General features: G+C 53.4%; 2 protein-coding genes and 1 long non-coding RNA gene across 6 annotated transcripts in view; 2 read left to right on the top strand and 1 right to left on the bottom strand.

Moving 5' to 3' along the window:
- STPG4 (sperm-tail PG-rich repeat containing 4) overlaps window positions 1-10,681 on the top strand; it is a 57,546-nt gene extending 46,865 nt beyond the window's left edge. Inside the window, exon 7 of the mRNA XM_045054179.1 lies at window positions 8,400-10,681. Coding sequence (XP_044910114.1) covers window positions 8,400-8,408 — 9 coding nt within the window. The 3' untranslated portion in view covers window positions 8,409-10,681. The remainder of the gene's footprint in view (window positions 1-8,399) is intronic.
- TTC7A (tetratricopeptide repeat domain 7A) overlaps window positions 10,452-19,961 on the bottom strand; it is a 120,009-nt gene continuing 110,499 nt past the window's right edge. For all 4 annotated transcript variants that reach the window (XM_003983963.6, XM_019827149.3, XM_045054177.1 and 1 more), the window contains one exon: window positions 10,452-12,734. In XM_003983963.6, coding sequence (XP_003984012.3) covers window positions 12,513-12,734 — 222 coding nt within the window. In that variant the 3' untranslated portion in view covers window positions 10,452-12,512. The remainder of the gene's footprint in view (window positions 12,735-19,961) is intronic.
- The window catches only part of LOC109498158, a 35,733-nt gene continuing 31,774 nt past the window's right edge, over window positions 16,003-19,961 (top strand). The window contains exon 1 of the long non-coding RNA XR_006595539.1: window positions 16,003-18,646. This is a non-coding gene — a long non-coding RNA (uncharacterized LOC109498158). The remainder of the gene's footprint in view (window positions 18,647-19,961) is intronic.

Genomic DNA, 19,961 nt, shown 5'->3' with positions numbered 1-19,961 from the left:
GGCTGAGCTAGACAGAAAGGAGAGGGAAGAATGTTGGGGGCAAAGACCTTGTTTGGATGAAAGGCAGGAATATATATTTGCTGGAGGGGAACAGCGGGAGCCTGGTCCAACTAGAGTGGAGGGTGCTGTGAGGGTGGGAGGGGGTTGGGGGAGGCTCAGTCAGAAGGCGAGGGCCACATGCAGTGACGCATGCCCAGAAGACCCGCTCAGGGAGCCCCAGCTAGACACACCCCATGCATGACAGCATGTTATCTCTCAAAGGTGGGAGAGATTCCAGAATCATTAACAAATGGAAGGGATCTCTTTTTTAATTAAAAACATGAACTTATAAAAACGAATATCAATGCTTATATTTTGTTGTATTTTAAAAGGTGAAACCTGCCCTCCCCCACCTCTCTTCTTTAGTCTTATAAGCCCTTATAAAAGGGGTGTTGGAGGCAAGAAAGGGAAGGTCATCATCTCACTGAATTTATTCAAGTTTCTCATTTGTATAAGAAACTCCCTGTGATGCGTTCTTTTAGAACAGAAGACGGCCACTTGGAAAATCAGACGTGTCTCAGGGGCAGTGGCTCCTGTCCCACTTTGATCAGAAGACGGCCTCAGGGCAGGTAGTTCCAAATTTTATTCTCCAAGTGGGTCAAAGTCCCCTGTGGGGTCAGAAAGTAACGGCTGGCAGTTATGACAGAGGGGGTTTCTCAAGGAAGCAGTGACTCAGGTTGCCATTGGTGCTCGGGAAAGCTGTTGGTTCTAGAAAGCAAGAGAGGCAAGAGGTGGTCATATCTGTCTTAGGACTCACAGGTGGAAAGTGAAAGGAACCTCTCCTACCAGCAAGGGGAAAGGGAGATTGTAAGTACGTAGGAGTATCTCTCTGACAAGAGCATGAACCAGGGGCTGGCAGGAACTGCTTCCCTGTGTCTCCCCAGTGCTTCTCTCTCAGGCCTGCTTCTTCTCCTTCGAGAGGCCAACCTTCACTGCCTCTTCACGTGTATAGGGTCTAATGTGGCTACCTCAGGCTCTCCTCACATCATTTCCTAAGCCAACACCCTAAAAGAATGTAAGCAGCCCCTCTTGGTTCCAGCATCAGGTTCCCAGGAGAGAGACACCAATTGGCCAGCGTGGATCGGGGCTTTACTCCTGGGCCCTTCAGCTGTGGTCAAGAGGGCCTAGCCCCTTGGTGCAGACAGAGCTGAGGGTCCCATTTGTGTGGTATGTGCATATAATTGGAATGGAGGACAGCTCCTTGGATTCTAGAAGAGATTGAAGACCCTTTCAGAATAAGAAGGGGAGGATGTCTTCACCAGCCTGCAGGAAGGGGATTGGAGAGGCTTACGGAGACTTCACCTGGAGATAGAACCACTGGAGAACTTTCTGCAGGGCCATCTGGACACCCTTGTGTTTCATTTCCATTCACCTAGCTTTGCCTTTGGCTCCTATGACTGTCTGTCTGTCTTTCTGGAGCTGGGACCACCTCAGCCCCTGCCTTCCTTACCAGTCTTGCCATCTGCCTGTAAAGCAGCCCTCATCCTCCTTTGTGGTTTTGGACGATGTGACAGTGACTCTGCCCTAGATATTAGCAGAGGGGCTGGTGGGAATGAGGTGGTGAGAAGAGCAATGTTTTACCGCTTCTCTTTGGCACATTCCAGTATTTTGTATAGTATTTCATACCAGTAGGGAGAAGCTTTCCCAAAGAGACCAGAGGAATTCTGGGTGGCTTTTTCCTGCCACAAGCCCAAAACTGAGACAATAATTGAAGAGCAGAGCCTCCTTCTGTTCTTTCCAAGATGGAGAGATTGGGTTGACTTTGAGCTTGAGCTCTGAGGTTGGGATTTTACCACCTAGCAGCAAGGATTGTTGTGTGCATCAAGTGACATGTCCAGAAGGGCTTAGAAAAGCCATAGAGCGCGGCAGATGGAAGGGACCATGCTGTGTATCCTAAGTCCCTCCTCCCTTCCCCAACGACTGCTGTGACACTGCTTCTCCAGGTCCCTGTCCTAGCTCCATAGACCATCCTCTGTTCCTCTCTCCACCCACCCACCCACCCGCCCCCAACTGCTCTCTGAATTTGGCTTCAACCAGAGGGCATGGCTCTTCTTGGCTGCAAATATCTTTTGCTGTTTCCATGTGACGTTCTCTCTCCATTAAGTCAGAGCTTGCATGTCAGAAGTCACCGCACTGATGGGGGCAGCTTGTCCTCCTCCTCCTCCCTTTTTTTTTCCTTTCTTCCTCACCCCCATCCACACCCCCATTGCCCTCTGGACCTACAGGGGACACCTTCCAGACCTGGAGCCAAGGGCCCCACATCACTTCGGTGCCAGGCCTGCCTCCAGTGTCATCTCTCACCTGCTTGATGCCAGTGACCTCAGTGCAGCACAGAGCTGCCTGGATTCGGGTCCCCATGCCTGGGATTACTTTGAAAGCCCTATTATCTTGAAAACATAGTTCACAATCTGTAAGTTCAGAATCAGGGGTTCTAAGCTGCATTTTATTTTATTTATTTTTTAAAAAAGATGTTTTTTCAATGTTTGTTTATTTTTGAGAGACAGAGAGAAACAGAGCACGAGCGGGGGAGGGGCAGAGAGAGAGGGAGACACAGAATCCGAAGCAGACTCCAGGCTCTGAGCTGTCAGTACAGAGTCCCACAGGGGGCTCAAACTCATGGACTGCGAGATCATGACCTGAGCCGAAGTTGGATGCTTAACTGACTGAGCCACCCAAACACCCCCTAAGCTGCATTTTAGAATCCCTTGGGGAACCTTTAAAAATCTTGGTGTCGGGCAGCTCCCCGACAGATCACATTAAACTCTCTGGGGGTAGGACTCAGGCCCAGTATTTTTAAAAAATACTTCCCCCACCCTAGGTAATTCTGATGAGCAGCCCAGGTTGAGGACTCCTGTCAAGATGGTGTAAAGGCACCTGTCACCAATAATTCTGTGGGGCACACATAATTTTCCCAACCCCAGAGGTTGAAGACGACAGGGTCCTTGTGCTAAGAGTCACTTTCCAGCTATGAAGAGATTGACCCATGTTAGCATCTGGCTGAGGCCTAAGGGAAGAGAACAGCACAGGGCTGGTTTGTCTGGATGAACCTAGAACCTGGAGTGTTACTAGGTAGAATTGTTCTGGGGAGAATGAACCATAGCAGCCTGGAACCCAGGCCCTTCTCACCAGCCGGACCCTTGGCTGGGCTCCTCAGAGACCTTTGGTTTTGGCCAACGGCAGGGCTGCAGGCAGGCAGAGCCTACAGGCCTAAAGGGCGGGGTTTGGGCTCTAGATTCAGGCCTGCAGGGGCTGGGTGGGCTTGTGAGGGCCAGTGCCAGAGTCCCAGAGCCTGCCCAGGCTTATCCACAAGCCTCCCTAGAAAAGAAGGCAAGTCTGGATGGCAAGAGGAGCCAAGTCTGGACCCATGGAGGCTGGGAGGTTGGGGGTGGTGAGTGAGCAAGGATGGGGAGAGAGATGGGACATAGATGTTGGGAAGGAGAGGTAGCCAGAGAGGGGAGACCCAGGGGGTGGACACGTGGAGAATCATCTCCCAGTGGGTGCTCCTCATGGTCTTATTAACCACACCATTGGCCAAATCAGTGCCCAGAGAAAAGTGTCACCCTTCTGGAGAGAGGTAGGGGCTCAGAGGGGCCCAGCCAGAATCAGGGGAGGTAGCAGTGTGGCTGCTTTGGGTGGGAGTGTGGCTTAGTATCTGAGAACCCTAGGCAGGAAGGCAGGCTCAGGCCCACTGACACCCCATCTCTGTTCACTAGAGTGGGTTAGACGGGACAGGAGGCAGGGATTGACAAGGCATTTCATTTAGTTCACCCCTGTGGAACTGAGTGGCCCAGGTTAGGGGCAGGGTGGGACAGGAAGACAGCCTGCTGAGAGATGTGTGGGTCACACATGGAGCTCAGGGCTTGATGAGGGCTGGCCGTTGCTTCCTCATCCTCTTTCTGAAGTCCTTGAGCTCAGCAGTCATGCCTGGCAACTGAGGGCCATCGAGGAGAAAGGAAGTTGCTAGAGATTCCCGTATTTAACAGGGCAAGAGGGGACACTTGGAAACATGCCAGGCAGGGTCACACCTGTTTAGGCTTCTAATCCCCAGCCCCTCCCAGGTTGGACATGGGGGCTACACTGCACATAACCCTGAACTCCTGTGCCCAACCGTGTGTCTGGGGTAGCTTTAACCAAACCGTCTATATTAGTTCCCGTGGCTGCTATAACAAATTTCCATAGACTTTGTTGCTTCACACAACACAAATTCATTATCTTCTAGTTCCGGAGGCGAGAAGTCTCCAAACCAGTCCCACTGGGCTAAGTCAAGGTGTTGGCAGGCTGGGTTCCAGAAGGAAGCTCCTTCGAGCAGCTCTGGAGGAAAGTGTGTTTCCTTTTCTTTTTCAGCTTCTAGAGACCATCCACTGTCCTTTGCTCATGGTCTCTTCCTCAAATCGCTCCAAAACCCTGTTCCTATCATATCTGCTCCTGACCCTCCTGCTTTCCTCTTGTAAGGATCCCTGTGTCTATATCAGGCTCACCTGGATAATCCAGAAGATCCCCCCCCCCCATCTTAGGGCCCTTAACTTAATCATGTTTGCAAAGTCCCTTTACCATGTATGAGAACAGGGGAGCCTGGCTGGCTCAGTCAGTAGATCATGCAGCTCTTGATCTTGAGGTTGTGAGTTTGAGCCCCATGTTGAGTGTAGAGACTGCTTAAATAAATAGACTTAAAAAAAAAAAACATGTAGGAGAACACTTTCACAGGATGGGACATTATTCATACCTCCACACAGCATAGCTGGGATAGGGAGTGGGGCATCCTCTGCCAGGAACACTACTCCCCACCCGCACCCTTGGTGTGCTAACTTCAAGCACCCTCCCCCATCTTCCTGAGGCTGGTTGGGTGTTTCTCAAAAATGCCCCAGCAGTTCCCAGATACTGGCCTGTGTCCACTATTGGATTGTGGGCTTCGGGATCATAGAGTTGGGGCCTCAGTGAATTTCCCAATGCCTAGCAGTGTTACCACATAGTGATGCTCACTGAGTACTAGATGTGCTCCAAGGTACACAATTATCCTGTAGGAAATGCAGAAGCTTTATAGAAAATATGTTCTGGAGGTTCCTTTGATTATTTTGAAACACAAGGAATTATTTAGGGAATGGCTGGTAGCCTGAATAACCTCAGTCCTTGCTGGTGTTGGGTGCTGACAGAAATCACCTGATGAAATAAGTTGTTGGGTTTTTTTTTTTTTGAAGTTTATTTATTTATTGTGTGAGAGAGAGAGAGAGCATGCACATGTAAGTGGGCAAGGGGCAAAGAGAGAGAGAGAGAGAGAGAGAGAGAGAGAGAGAGAGAGAATCCAAGGCAGGCTCCACACCATCAGTGCACAGCCTGATGCGGGGCTTGAACCCATGAACTGTGAGATCGTGACCTGGGCCAAAATTAAGAGTTGGACTCTTAACTGACTGAGCCACCCACGTGTCCCAGGTTTTTAAAAAGAGGGGGTAAATAAATTGAGTCCCTCCCCCGCTCATGCTCTCTCTCTCTCAAAAAATAAACATTAAAAAAAAAAAAAAGAAATTGAGTGCTGATTTAGAAATCATTCTTGGAGAGTTGATCTTAAGTTTGCAGGTGTTAGACATTAAAAACAAGCTCTAGATGACTTAAGGGGTACATGTGTTAAAAGTTGCATTGTGGGAAGTGGGGCTGGGCAGAGGGGGATCCTCCCTGATATTTTACAAATGGTACTTATGGCTCCAGATAAATTTCCAGGGCCATGTTATTCCAGGATTTTAAAAGCACCCTATCTTTTATTGTTATTATTTGTTTTAAGTCTAGTATAGTTAACATATAGTGTTATATTAGTTTCAGGTGTAGTAAAAGTGCCCCTATCTTAAATAACTTACATGGAAATGAAAATGAAGCTTCTAGGGATGCCTGGGTGGCTCAGTGGGTTAAGTGCCTTACTCTTGGTTTCGGCTTAGGTCATGATCTCAGGTTTCATGAGTTTGAGCCCCGCACTGGGTTCTGCACTGACAGTGTGGAGCCTACTTAGGATTCTCTCTCTCTCCTTCTCTCTGTGCCCCTCCTGCACATGCTCTCTCTCTCTGTAAAAATAAATAAACTTAAAAAACAAGAAAATGAAGCTTCTGGAGAGTTGTGTCTAATGACCCACATGTCTACAGTGTAGATGAGATCCTAAATAGAGAAGATGCATATTTCTGTAATAATTTCTAGAGTAGGATTAAATACATGTGTAGCTTTATTAAGAAAATAAAATGGCTTGGGACCAACTGCAGGCTCTTGAGCAGCCATATTAGACTCAGGAGGGCTGTGACCCCCTCTGCAGAGCCTCTGCCTTAGACACTCCCAGGGCAGAGCACTGGAGTGGCATGTGGGTTGGGTGAGAGGGAAGGCTAAGGTCAACCGGTGGGTAGAGCAAAGTGGCCTTGCTCCACATTTGTGCTCCAAGTCTCCCAGTGGCAGGAGAGCCTCCCTAGGGCCCAGCTAATGTCCCATTCATGAGGGCACGTGTAGGTGTTGCTGAGCCTATGTGTGTGGGATGTGGGGGCTGCACTCAGGAAGCATAATCCAGAGGGGCTATGCTGGCCTGGGTGTTCTGAAAAAACATAAGGGTCTCGTAATGTGGGTGGTGGGAGGTGGTAGTCGGGAAGGAGGGAGAGATACTTCTGAGAAGTGTGGGAATTGGGTTCTGGAAAATGAGGGGCATGGAGTGAGCCCCAGCAGGAATTCTGGGAAGAGACCTGTGGGGGTGAAGTAGACCTGGGAGGGCATGGGCCTTCGAGGCCACAGGAGACCTGGTAGACAAATGCATAGGAGGAAGAAGAAGGAAGGTGGAGGAACGAAAGAAGGCAAGGGCCCTGGGGGAATGTTGCTCCCAGATGAGAAGAGAAGCTGTCTGCATGCAGGAGAGTGCCCTGCATCAGCCCAGCCCAGTCTAGCCTCTGTGGGTTCACCCCCGGCGTGCACTGGGCCGGGCTGCCAAAGCCCCTGCACCCTTGGTGGGGTGTTCTCAGGGATGGGGAACAACCCACAGCCACTAAGCCCTGGGCCTTGTTAGGGGGTGGGGTAGTGAGCTGTGGGCATAAGACTGGAGTGTGGGAGAACACGTAGCGGACTCTTCCTCTGAGCCTGAGCCAAAGCAGTTGACATCACAGTTACAGATGGGGAGTCTTGACCTCAGAGTCAGGCTGCAGGAGCTGGAAAGGTTGGATAGAATGGAGTTCTAGTGCCTCCATCATCTTTTTGCCCCTTTGAGAGTGGGCATCTGGTTTTTTTGATCTGAGACCTCTGTCTTTATGAAGATTCACCTGCTCTTCGTTTTTGCTCCTAACTTCCTGCGCCTGTCGACCAGCTGCCATCCCTTCTCTCTGCCCCATGGTTTCTGCTGCTTTCTTCTGCTGCCACCACCAGCGACTTCCCTCTTCTTTGGTCCCACACTCATATTGCAGAGGACAGAGCCTCTGCAAGCCTTTATCAATGTCTGCGTCACAAAAGACAAAGAGAGGCAAAGGGAAACTAAAGAGATGTGACAACCAAGTGGAGTATGTGGTCTTGGGCTGGAGGGAAACACTGCTACAAAGAACACGAATGACGAACTGGCATATGGATGGGAGAGTAGATAAAATAGTGTGTCAGAGTCAAATCCCCTCATTTGTTAACCGTGCCTGTGGTTATGTCAGACAATGACCTTTGTTCTTTGCAAACACACTGCAGTATTAAGGGGTAAATGGGCATGATTTATATGTGCTCAGATGGGTCAGAAGAAAATAAATAAGACATGTTTTTAAAAAGAGGTCCACAGTGACCAACTTCTTGCCAAATTCCAAAGGGACAATTAAGGGAGGAAGAGAGTGAGAGTGGGAGAGAGTGAGTGAGACCAGGAGAGCAGGGACAGTCACCCCCAGCCTGGGGACCCCCTGCATAGGGGGGCTCAGCCATGTCACAGGCTGTGGGCCAGTCCACAGAGGAGGAGCTTTGGTTGTGGAACCCACCCATGGTCCAATCAGCTGGCAGGCAGGGAAGTGTGGTCACATGGCCCAACACAGCTCCTGTGGTGAGCTTGTCATGTTTCTGGGCTGCCTGGTATCTGAACCTCTTTGCTAGTTGGGGACCTTCCAGTTTCTTGAGTGGCTTTCACTTAAGGAGTGTCCTCTCTGGCTGCAGAAGGGGCGAGAGCAGCAGGCAGTACTGAGGATCCTTTATTCCTCCTCACTGAAGCTGGGGCCCAAGCCTCCAGCCAGTGGAGTGAAGCTGCCAGCTTCTGGGCACACAAGGTACCCCTGTACCTGTGTGTCATCCCCTGTGACACTGCAGTCCCTGTGATGCATGTTTCTATGGATCCCAGAGGGGCCATCCTGCTGCCACAGTGATGGGCACTTCTGTGTCTCTCTCTCAAGGGCCAGTGAGCTGGTGCTGTGTAGTGTCTTCAGAAGGCGGTGGAAAGAATGCTGGCTCTGTAGGCCAGGACCTAGGTTCTCAGGCACCATAACCTCTCCACCTTTCATGAGGACAAGACCCACCTCCCAAGGTTGTCGACTACCAAAGGAGCAATGTGACAAGTAAAGTGCCTTATAACACTTATACCTTATACACTTTGTTTCGTGCAGAGAAAACATTAGGATAGTTGCTGCCACTTTGATTCCAAGAAAGCAGCCAGTTAGTAGTAGAGCAGTGCCTTTGAGTCCGGGCTGGATGCTGACTCCATCACAGAAGCCAGACTGCAGCTCCTTTGGCCCCAGGTCCATGCACTGCAGTCACTGCCCTAGGGCACCTGTGTGGGAGTCATTCCTGGAGCCACCTCCAATGGGTCTCTGTCCTTTGCAACTGGAAGAGACTGATAAAAATTCCAAGAAATTTCTTGCAGGGGGCTGAGAGCAGGATACTCTCCCCGTCACAGCCTTCCCAGCCTCCATAATCCTTCAGATCAGTGTCATGGGGGTTGGTACCACAGGTCGCTTATGTGTGAGGCTCCCTGATTATGGGTTGCCATCAAGAGCTGGCAGCATGGGCTGGGGGAGGTTTGTTTAGTTGGAAGCTTCCCAAGGCTGAGAAATATTTGCATGGTGATGACATCTGAGCGCCCCGTGGGGGAGCAAATGCAACAATGAGCACTTTGGTATCAGAAAGGAGTCTGGGTGTTGGTGGCTGAAATTCCATTCATATTTATGCCTGTAGATAAACACTATTAATACTGAAGGGCTGTGTCCTAGAGTGTGGTGGGGGTGTTGGAGGTCCACGGGGCGACCGTGCAACCCTGAGTCTTTTCCCCAGACTCCAGCCCTTGTTCTGGCACCAAGTTTGTATGTGGACACGGGGTTTGTATGTGAACAGGGGGTCTGCCGACAGGACCCAGGGGTCAGGAAATGCCTGGGTCTCCACTACTGCCTGACTTTCCCACATCTGACCAACTAATGTCAGCTTGTGTCAGGAATAGGAAGGTCTCCTCTCCCTCCATTCTCTTCTTGGTAAGATGAGCTTTCTAGACCTTTCTCCAGGGCTGGCAGACAATGTGACACCACCTATGGCCTCAGGCAACATTTTAATGCTCACCAGGGTCCTTCAGCTGGGGGTGAGGGTGGGAAATAAACAATCTGATACTAATTGTTAAATCACTGAAGACTGTTTCCTAAAGTATTAAAGTGAAAGCTGGCACCCACCAGCTCCAAAAAAGGCCGTTCCTCTCTGGAACAGCAAAACCACACCCCAAGCGTAGGGCTGAGGTTGGGAGCAGAGGCCAGACTGCTGTGAGGCCACAGGAGTGGGAAGTTCTTGTGTAGGCCAAGTTCTAGGGGAAGCCTCCAGGGCAGGTGGCTGCAGTCCTGGGGGTGCATCAGTTGATCCCTTGGGGCACGTGAAGAAAATAGAGCTTCTGTGCAAACTTACGTCATCCTCCAAAACTTTGATGCATGTTTATAACGTGTATGTAGTCTATTAGAAATGGGTGTAACACGTTTTAGGAGCATACTGGTATGGACTTCATAGCGCAGGTGGCGGACCAGGATGCATGCAGCCGGGATCCTCACCACGCAGCCCTCTCTTGGTGCTTCTCCTCCAGGTGCTGGAGATGCTCCACCAGCAGTGCCCACAGGGCATGCTCTCTTGTTTGGATGACCAGTCTGGCCCTGGTCTCTCCCAGCTGGGCGCTAGAGAGTTAGCAGGAGGCTCAGGCCCACCTGAGTTACAGGTGGCAGGCCGCCTGGACCCCCCTCTACCTCCTTCCACCCACCTCCAGGTTTCAGCACCTCCCTAGCCCTCTCTGCTCTCACCTGCTCAAACCAAAGTCTCTTCCTGCGCCCCTCCCTCCCCCGCACCCCTCCCACTAGTGTGGCCTGTCCTGGTGACCTCTCAGACTTCTCTCCTCCATGCCATACTCCCCCTTCACTAGGCGCTCAAGTCCTGTTCTAGGATACCTGTTGGATGAAATGAACACGCTGTGTCCCTTTCAAGGGTCTCTTTATCCAAGACCTTTATTTCAAACTGCCAGCAGCTTGGCCCAGCCCTCTGAGGCTTCTCCAGAGGAACGCTGCAAGCCAAAATGCATTTGGTGCCTCTCCTATTACCAATAACTGACTACCAATCTTTGGGCACCCTGAGGCAAATCAATAGCATTTGCTTTTTCTGTTTAGTTTTTTTCCTAATAGAATTTCAGATAAAAATAGATCTCTATCACACACACACACACACACACACACACACACACATATATTATATTTATACATGCGCACATTGAGACAGAGATCCTTCAACCAAGCGGTGAAGGATCCGGTGTCCTCTGCAGTGCTCCTTACGGAGTGGGAAGGCCAGGAGAAGCAGGCCCTCTCTGGGAGGCCCCTGGGGGTGTGCAGTACTGAGCCAGTGAGGTGAGGAGGACAGGTCTCCCACTGAGGAGCAGACTCGGCAATGTCAAACCAGGGCGGCCCTTGCCCAGTCTGTCCACACACTCTCATCTTAAGACGAGAGAGACGTACCAGATGGAGCTTTAAAACTAAAACCCAAAGTGCAGAGAAAAAAGGAATTCCCTGATAGGCCGGAGGGGCTGACTTCTTGGGGGAGAATTCCAAGAGCATCATACAGCAGGGCTAGGGGAATTGACAGGGAAGATACCCAACCCCCCAGCCCCAGGTCCCCTGCTGACAAGGATCTGCTCTGTCCCCTCCTCTGGTCTCCACAGTCCCCACTGGGCCCCAGGTGGGGGGAGCCAAATGGCCAGGTTGACGGGCAGGATGGGGGTGGGGGTTGGGTCACCCATAAAAGCCTGAAGTGGCAATGGGCTGTGGGTGGTGAGATGTGCTGGGGTCAGTCCTAGAGACTGCCCTTCTTCATACCATTGTCCTCAGAGGGTTCTGCATTGTACCCATAGCCCAGAAACTTAAGGCTTGAAGGAGCATGTTGATGCAAAGTATTAGGAAGAACTGGGTCCAGCTGCCATGTTTGTATCCTAGGATCTAGAGCCTAGGGGGGCCATTGGGGGAATATTCCCAGAAAGGTGAGTATGGCAGAAATGGAAGTGGAGTTAGGGATGGTGCTCGGTGCCCCTGGTCAGGCACCAGAGGCCCAAAAGGCACTTGGCAGCAGAGGGGAAGAGCAGTGGGGCCCAACTGGCCTCACAGGGCAAAGAGGGGCAAAGCTGGGCATCCTCCAATTACTCAAACCTGGGAGAGGGACCCAGAGATCCTAACTTCTTCCCATTTCCCAGCAGAATCTTCAAGCCCGGACTGCTCTGGGCAAGACCTGAGAATTACCTAAAACCCTGTAGTGAGACTGGGGCTGAGACCAGGACCCTGGGGCTCCCTGGGCACAGAGGCACAGGTGGAGGTAAAGTTCAGCTGTAAGGCTCCCCAACCTGTGCTCTTGGGAAGCAAGTCTGGTCACTATCTCTGTAAGTCACTTAGGGTCCAAGCATACCATCTCTCGAGGCACTGAGTCAGGAACAGGGGAAAACCCTCGTGGCCTAGTCAGAGGGCAGCTTGTGGTGCTCATCTTTGGTGTTGGAGAACAGGGAGCTGAAGTTCAAGGCTAATACCTGTGCAGTCACTGGAAAATCTAGGGTCAGGGATGTGGAGGGTGGTAGGTATAGTATGGGGGCTTCTAGACAGTGGGGGGGGGGGGGGAAGTACCTAGGAGACCCAGACCCTTACTGCACATTTAGATGATGCACAAACACATTCAGAGATGCCCCCATGCTGATGTGGCTTCCCAGCTACTTCCTTGCTCATAAACGCCACAATGTCGGTCTGAATCCGAAGGAGCAAAGAATTTGCTTTTGATGCAAATCTGGTCTACCCAGCTCCAGAAGAGCAGCTCCCGGACCCAGCTGTCCCTGGAAGGAAAGCAGGGCTGGAGTGGGGGAGGCGAGAAGTAGGGCTGCAGCCTGCAGAAGTGTTCCCTAGAGATGTATTTTTCTGAGGTCCCACATCACCCCTGCCCTGTACTCCCTGCTGCCTGCCTGCATCTGCCTGCCCCCCACTCCTTAGGGCAGCGCCCTCCCACCCTGCTGCTGCTGTGCAATGTCACAGCTCTCTGGGGATGATGGAGAAGGGCAGCACTGGGCTGCTGGCCTCCAGCTCGAGGGCAGTGAGGAAGCAGTCGACAGCGGCCTCGCTCTGGCCCTGGGCCTGCAGCACCTCGCCCAGACCCTGCCAGGCCTCGTGGCAGGTGCTCTGCCTCTCCACGGCGTCCCGCAGCACCTTCTGGGCCAGACTCTTGTGGCCCAGCCGACTCAGCATCAGACCCTGGGGAGCAAGCACAGGGTGAGGTTAGTGAAGGGCATCCTGGAGCAGGGGCATCCTGGCCATCAGGGCAGGGCTCTGAGTCTCAGGCTTGGGAACCATCAAGTGACCGTTCTTGTTACCCATGCAAATCCTACCATCCCCGCCCCAGCCCTGCTTCCCAGATCACCCGCTGTGAGAGTGCTGTCCCTCCTGGCCCCAAGGATGAGCTTTCAAGTCAGCAGACCTGGCTTTGCATCTCCCCATTATAGCTGGGGATCCTGGCAAGTTACCTCTCTCTGGTCCTCAGTTTCCTCATCTGTAAACGGGAAAGACCACAATATCCACCTCTAGGTTTGTCAAGTTTACAGGAGTCAGTCTATATAAAGCACCTGGACAGTGTCTGGCATGTGTGAGCTCTCAAATGGGTGTGTTACCCTGAGGCCTTGCTGCTGCACGTGGTGGGACCCTTACCCCTGAGGGATGTGTGCCATGGGTTTCAGACTCTACAACTTTAAGCTTATAGGTAGGTGGGGGCAGCTCCTCTGCCTGCATCAGCAGTGGTCTTCCTGGGACATCGGGGTCCCCAGATGGCCTGACAGGTGAGGGTCACAGGAGGGCAGATGCCAGGTAGGAGAGGCTCTGGGGAGATGGATCAGGGGTGGCTAGGAAGCTTGGTGCTGCTGTTTGTCTTCAACAACCCCCGTGGCAGAGAGGAAGTGACAGGAATCGTCATAAACATTTGGGAAGTGAAACTGGCGCCCCGTCCCTTCTATGTCCTCTTCCATTCATATTGGGGAGGGTGCCCGGAGGTGGGAGATAGGGTGGTGAGTAGGGGGGTGGCCAGAACCCCTTGCAGCCTCCAGTCCCAGAAAGGCTGCTTTGTGCCATCCCACTGATCTGTGTTCCAGCCCTCAGAGGCACGGGGTGGCAGCACAGGGGGCCCTCCTCTCATTCAGAGATTTGAGGTAAAGCCTAACACTGACTTCCTGGACAGACGGAGGCTGGGGTGGGGGAGGGAAGCTGCCTTCTATGTGCCTGGAGCCCCCTCTTGGGTGCTCGCCCACTGATGGCCATGTACATTTTTAGCTGGAACATTTTCCTCTTCACCACGCTCCCCAGAGTTAGGCCCTGTTGCTATGGAGACCCACTGGGGAAGATGCACATGCCTGACTTCATAAAGTCCTCTGAGAGCTTGGAACACGACCAATTAGGCAAGAGTGAAAGATGGTGCTCAGGAAGCCCTAGGAAAAGCCTCTTCCTCTCCAGAGGCGCTAGCTGGTGGTGGTCCTGTGGCCAGGGGCCAGGAAAGCAACGGGGAGCCATATTCACAGTGCCTTTTCAACCCAGGGTGAAGCTGTCTGCAGAGAACCACACGGATGGGGTGGAGGACAGGGGAGCTGCAGCAGGGCGGAGCCACATGGGAGCCATGCTGACTCAGGGCTGCCTGGGACCAGAGGGCAGTGCCCAGTCTGGCCAGCAGGGCTCCAGGCCAAGCCGCGCTGCCCGCATGGCCTGGGAGCTGGACCCTGAGCAGCTCACGATGGAACAGAGCCCACAGGGAGGAGGGAAGGAAGGCGAGACGACAGGCTGCCAGACACCCAAATTAAGCACCAAAAACGGAAGGTTTGAGCCCTGTGAGTGCTGCCCCTGGAGGAGCAAGAGGACAGATGGGGAGGGCCGGCAGAGCCTCCCAGAGAGACGGCGGGGCTGCAGTGATCTTACACACCAAGATTTCTATACTGAGCTTCCATGTGAGATTTTGTTTGACAAGAGGGCTCCACTGCTAAAATGGAGTTCAAAAACCCCTGATCTCAAGAAGTGTGTGGGTGTTTGGAAAGGGGCCAGACGTCCCTGCAGACTGAACAGGGTGTGTGTGTGTGTTTCTCTCTCTCTCTCTCTCTCTCTCTCTCCTGGTTTGACTCTCAGTTAGGAAGTTTGCAGAAGGCTCCTCTGCATGTTTCGTGTAGAGGAAAAAGCCAGGGCTCCTCAGCCCGAAGACCTCGGCTGGGCTGGAATCCCAGCTTTGCCACTGATAAGCGCAGTGACCGTGGGCAAGTGGCCCATTTTCTCTGAGCTGTGGTTTCCTCATCTGCACCCAGGGAACAGAACAGTGTTTCCCAGTGGGTAACCGTGCAGGTTCTGCAGTGATGAGTTTGAAATCATGTAGTCAGGGCGCACGGTGGGCAGACAGCAAACGGAAGGGTCCCCAGGATGCACAGAGGGTCCTGCCTGAGTGAGGAGTAGTAGGAAGTGGTTCCTCTAGAAGGCAAGGCTCTCTGTGGGTGAAGACTGGGGACTGGGGTGGGGTTGGATCACGTCCCCCACACCCTGGGGTGCTGACCTCAGAGCCTGAAAGGAGACACCGGGCTGGGGTCAGGCTGGGGCCCCGAGGCCCAGGGCCTGTAACAGGATCTGCTGCCACCTGCCTGAGACACCAGCCTGTTCATGTTTGGTAGCAACTCAGAGCTGTTTGCTGCCTGACAACTGGGCAGAGCCTGCCTTGGGGAGACGTGAGGTCTCACCTGCTCTGCCCCCAGCCTGGTGCTGTGCCAAGGGCCCTCCATTGCCCTCCTGGCACCCCCACCCCAGCTGACCAGAGAATAGGTCTCCAGGGAGATGGTGGGAATACAGCTCCATCCAAATGTCCCTGGTGACTCTTACCTGACTCTGGCCAGGGGGCACCTGTGCCAAGAGAAACCAGACCTGTTGGTGACTCAGCCTCTGACCCTCACCTGGGAGATGTCATAGCCGCCACCCATAGCAGTTAGCAAGCAATGTTATGGCAGTTGAGCACTGCGCCTGTGGGAGGGACCAGGTTACAGTCGCTCAGGGAAGGCAGGGCTACGGGGGAGGTTCCCAGAAATTCCCAACTCCATCCATTCTTTCTTCCCTCCCTTCCTGGACCTCAGAGACGAGGCAGCATCTGGCCTCATCTCAACCACCGAGGAGCCTGCTCCCCGAGGAAGCCTTCCCCGAGGTCAGCATCTCCTGGCCACACCATCACCTTGAGACTGTGCTCCATTACTGTGGGCTCTGGTGTGGGATCCCTGCCCTGCCCCCTTCTTAGGCTGGGAGGGACAGGGTCCTTGGCTCCTGCCTGCTTTGCTATTCCTCACAGGATGGCAGCTCAAAAGAAGTGTCCCAGGCTTGGAGCCAGGTACACCATAGGCAGTGTGCATGCTTACTGCCCTGTTTAGGCCACAAGGACAGGTAGCCTGAGGGGCTCTCTAAGGGGGACCCTCCCTGTTGGAAGACTAGGTTCTCTGGCGGCGGGGGGGGGGGGGGGGGGGGCGTACATAGGCCTGGGATGGGGAAGAAGGGAAAGAAGGGCCCCCAACTTCCTTTTTCAGAATTGCTACTGCATCTCACCCCATTAATTCAGTGCCTGACACTGTCCCCCAGAAGGGAGGGGCAGCAGGAAGGTCCTGTGTGTGTGTGTGTGTGCGCGCGTGTGCGTGTGTGTGTGCATGTGCGTGTGCGTGTCTTTCTTCTTCTAGGGAAGGCCTGCCCTGGGAAGCAGCCCCTACAGCTAGGCCAGCTGCAGGCCAGGCTGAGAGCTCCCTCCCTGTCCCTACCCTCAAGTATTTATAGAAGTTATTTTGGGAATTTTCTTTCTGAGCTCAAGGCACATTCCTGGGATTCTGTAACAGCCTTTCCAGCTGGGAAGCAGGGAAGTAGCTAGAGGTGCTAGAGCCTCCTGGTCCCAGGAGCCCTCTTCAAGGGGACCCTAGGGCTGCAGGGAGGAGCCTGGGGTGGGGTCACCTCTGAGGCTGCTCCCTCCACCCACCCTGAGGCTGACACACCCTGTGGTGTGTGTGGGGGGAGGGGGTCGGCCCACATTCCAGCTCCAGCTCAGCCACCCCACCCCCCCACCTCCCAGCAGGCCCCAGGTCCTCCCAGGTGTGTCAGCCTCAACCTGTCCAACCAGACTGGGAATGAGCTGTCTCTCCAGGCTGAGAACAGAGCCCACATATCACCACATCCCTCCTGGACCTGGGGCAGCTCCAAGGCCCCAGGGGCTGGTCCTCCCTCCCCTTTAGGAGAAGGGGCACAAATCCTTCTAGACTCCACCCAGCACCTGATTGACAAGCTCCACCGATTCACTTGGAGCCCAGCAAGGTGGGGGTCTTTGGGAGTAGCAGAGGTGGCCATGCTCCTGTGGCAGAACCCAGGCCTGCCTTCCTCCTCCTGTCCCTCACCCTCACAGAGGTGAGATGTCCAGGAACACCAGTGGGCCTCTAGGCTCAGCCTCTCGGTGGGTCTCTCGGTGGGGGTTGTCTTCACAAGGCCAGGGCCAGGCTCAGAGATAAACACTGGCTTGATGAGAAGGCCTATCACGTCCTGGGGGGTTCCCTTGCCAGCCCTGTCCCTAGGCAGGGGGCTGGGCCTTTCCTCCTCCCACATTCTGGGCTGGTTTCAGGTTCTGGGCCGGCTGGAGGCTCTGCCTACCCAGGAGCACAGCTAGGCCCTCAGGGCTAGGTCAGGAGCCTGGACTTCATGTTCTCAAAGTGAATACCCTGTGGTGGGCAGTGAGTGGGGTGGTGCCATTTCAGAAGCTCCCCTCTCTGGGCAGGAGGGGTGGGTGCTGGCATACTGGACAAGGGGAAGGCTGGACCCTGCTGCACCCTCCAGACACGATGAGTCTTTCAGACCATCGATTCTGGAGCGAAATTAAGCCGACAGTGCTTAACTATTGTTCTGACCTGAGTCTATGACAGCCTGACAGAAGGCATCCCTTCCACTTCCTCGTCAGGGTTGGTGAGGACTTCAGGAGACCACAGTGAAGCCCAAGATTTTCTAAAAGTCCTGAGCCAGAGCCAGGGGAACCTGCCTTCACCCTCTCGCAGGTCTCTGAACCAGGGCTGAGGGTGCGTCGTGTGGTCTGGGGGCTGTGTCAGCCCAGGAATGAGGTGGGTGGACACGGGCCTGAACCCCAGTGAGGCCTATGCTGGCCTTGCCCTCCCACCTCCCCACACAGTGAGCCTTTGGAACTCCCTTCTCCCTCCCCATCCACTCTACTTCCCCACCAGGGAATGCAGACCTCAGGTAGTACTGGGAAGGGACGAGGGAGAGAAAACTCGCAATAAAACCACAGCAGGAGGAGGTCAAATGGCCAACAAGACGTTCCTGCTGAACTTTCCTGCCAAACAGAGCAATGTTCCTGTCTACCGGAGCTGGTAGGGCAGAAGCTGACTGTGAAGAGGGCCTGTATGTGTGTGAGAGAACTCAGGGTCTCTGCACACCCAGCACAAGACTTCCGGGCCTTCCGGTTCCTTCAGGCTGCCTGCATTCTCAAAGCCACCTGCCACAGCTCAGGAAGCCAACAAGGAGGGAGAAGCCTAGAGCAGGTGGGGTGTCCTGGACCCTGAGGCATCAGGCCCCAGGAACCAGAAAACCTGCTCATCTGTGTGTTTGCCAGCCTCATTCAGAGCAGGGAACCTTCAGAGGGCCAGGCACTGGGTTTCACTTTTCAGCTGCTCAGGACACCTTTCCTCCTGAAAGTCAGGAAGCAGAGGCTGAACCTGCCTGACCACAACAGAGCCCATAGTGGAAAGCCAAGCAGGGCCTCCCTAGAACCTGGCCTTCCCTGCTGCTCCTCCCAGCAGCCTCACATCATGCCCGTTTAGCTGAAGAGCCCAGCTGTGAAACTGTTCTCACCCTCAACTCAGACTCCTGCCTACTGAGCAGGCATTCCCTGCTCTCGGCTAAGGTCAGCGTGGCCTTGCACTGTGTATACCCTTGTCCCAGGCACAGGGCACTTGGGGCCCGGGTCCTGCACATCTCTGCCTTGGCCAGACTCGCCTGATGGGCTCAGGAAGGACAGAGAGGCTCTGCTACAAAGAATCTCTGGAACTTGGCTCTTGGCTCTACTTCCCTCTGCAAACAAAGAGCATCTGAACTTGGCCTGGGAGCTGTGCTTCACAGTGAAAAAGGTAAAAGTAACCCCAACCACTGGGTCATTCACTTACACAATTATTTAACCTAATTCTTAAAAAAAATTTTTTTTAAAGTTTATTATTTTGAGAGAGAAACAGAGTGTGAGCAGGGGAGGGGCTCAGAGAGACACAGAATCTGAAGTAGGCTCCAGGCTCTGAGCTGTCAGCACAGAGCCCAACATGGGGCTCGAACTCATGAACTGCGAGATCATGACCTGAGCAGAAGTCAGATGCTTAACCCACTGAGCTACCCAGGTGCCCCTAACCTAATTCTAACGAGAGACCTAGGTGCTTGGCATTGTGATTACCACTTTACAGATGAGGGCACTGAGGTTCTGAGAGGTTGAAGGACTTGGTCATGGAGGAATAGTGAATATAGGCAAAGTAGGACTCAAGTCCAGGTCACTTAGCCTTGAAGGCTGTGTTCCAATCTCTAGACACGAGCTGGCTCTGACACTGGGGCTTAAAGACCATCCCAGCCAGGGGCGCCTGGGTGGCTCAATCGCTTGAGTGTCTGACTGACTTCAGTTCAGGTCATGATCTCCCGGTTTGTTGAGTTTGAGCCCTGCGTTGGGCTCTGTGCTGACAGTTCGGAGCTGCTTTGAATTCTGTGTCTCCCTCTCTCTCTGTCCCTCCCCTGCTCATGCTCATCCTCTCTCTTTCTCTCAAAAATAAATAGAAACATAAAAAGAAAAAACCCCAGCCACACAGCTTCAGAGGAAAACTACAGGGAGCTCTGAGGCCCTGGGTCCTTGCCCAGCATCCCCTCCCTACCTTCTCAGCAACCTGCTGGCACCATGGGCCACCAGGCAGCCCAAGGGAATCTGGGCCAATGACCCTTGTCCCACAGCAGGAAGTCAAGCAGTCTGGTCACAGGTGGAGCTCAGCCTTAGGCCATTTGCTATCACATCCTCCACATGAATGATGACAAAAATGCCTGGTGCTGACTTACCTTTTCACAGCACTCAGCCTATCTGAGCCCTAAAATCTTCCCTTTGAGGTCACAAGGGCCTGAATTATTATCCCCATTTGAGACAAGAGAAAACTGAGCCAGTGAGGGGAAGTAATCTCTAAGGCTTTCAGAACTCAAGGGATGGCAGGGCTATCTGTCGGTCTTAGATGTGTCACCTCTCCAGTCTAGTCTTGCCCTCCAGGATTGGGGATGGGGCCAGTCAGGGGAGGAGGATGGCAGGAGCTCTGTGCATCCAGAGTTCACCTGTCTGGCCTCAGACAGCAGAGCTTGTTGTAGGATTCCCACAGCACCTGCAAAAGGCCTAACCCAGAACCTCGGGGCAGGCAGGGTGGAGCTCTG

This window comes from Felis catus, chromosome A3 (genome assembly GCF_018350175.1).
Source record: "Felis catus isolate Fca126 chromosome A3, F.catus_Fca126_mat1.0, whole genome shotgun sequence".
Classification (NCBI taxonomy): Eukaryota; Metazoa; Chordata; class Mammalia; order Carnivora; family Felidae; genus Felis; species Felis catus.
The sequence above is the reverse complement of the archived record's forward strand: the minus strand, read 5'-3'. Positions and strand labels throughout refer to the sequence as shown.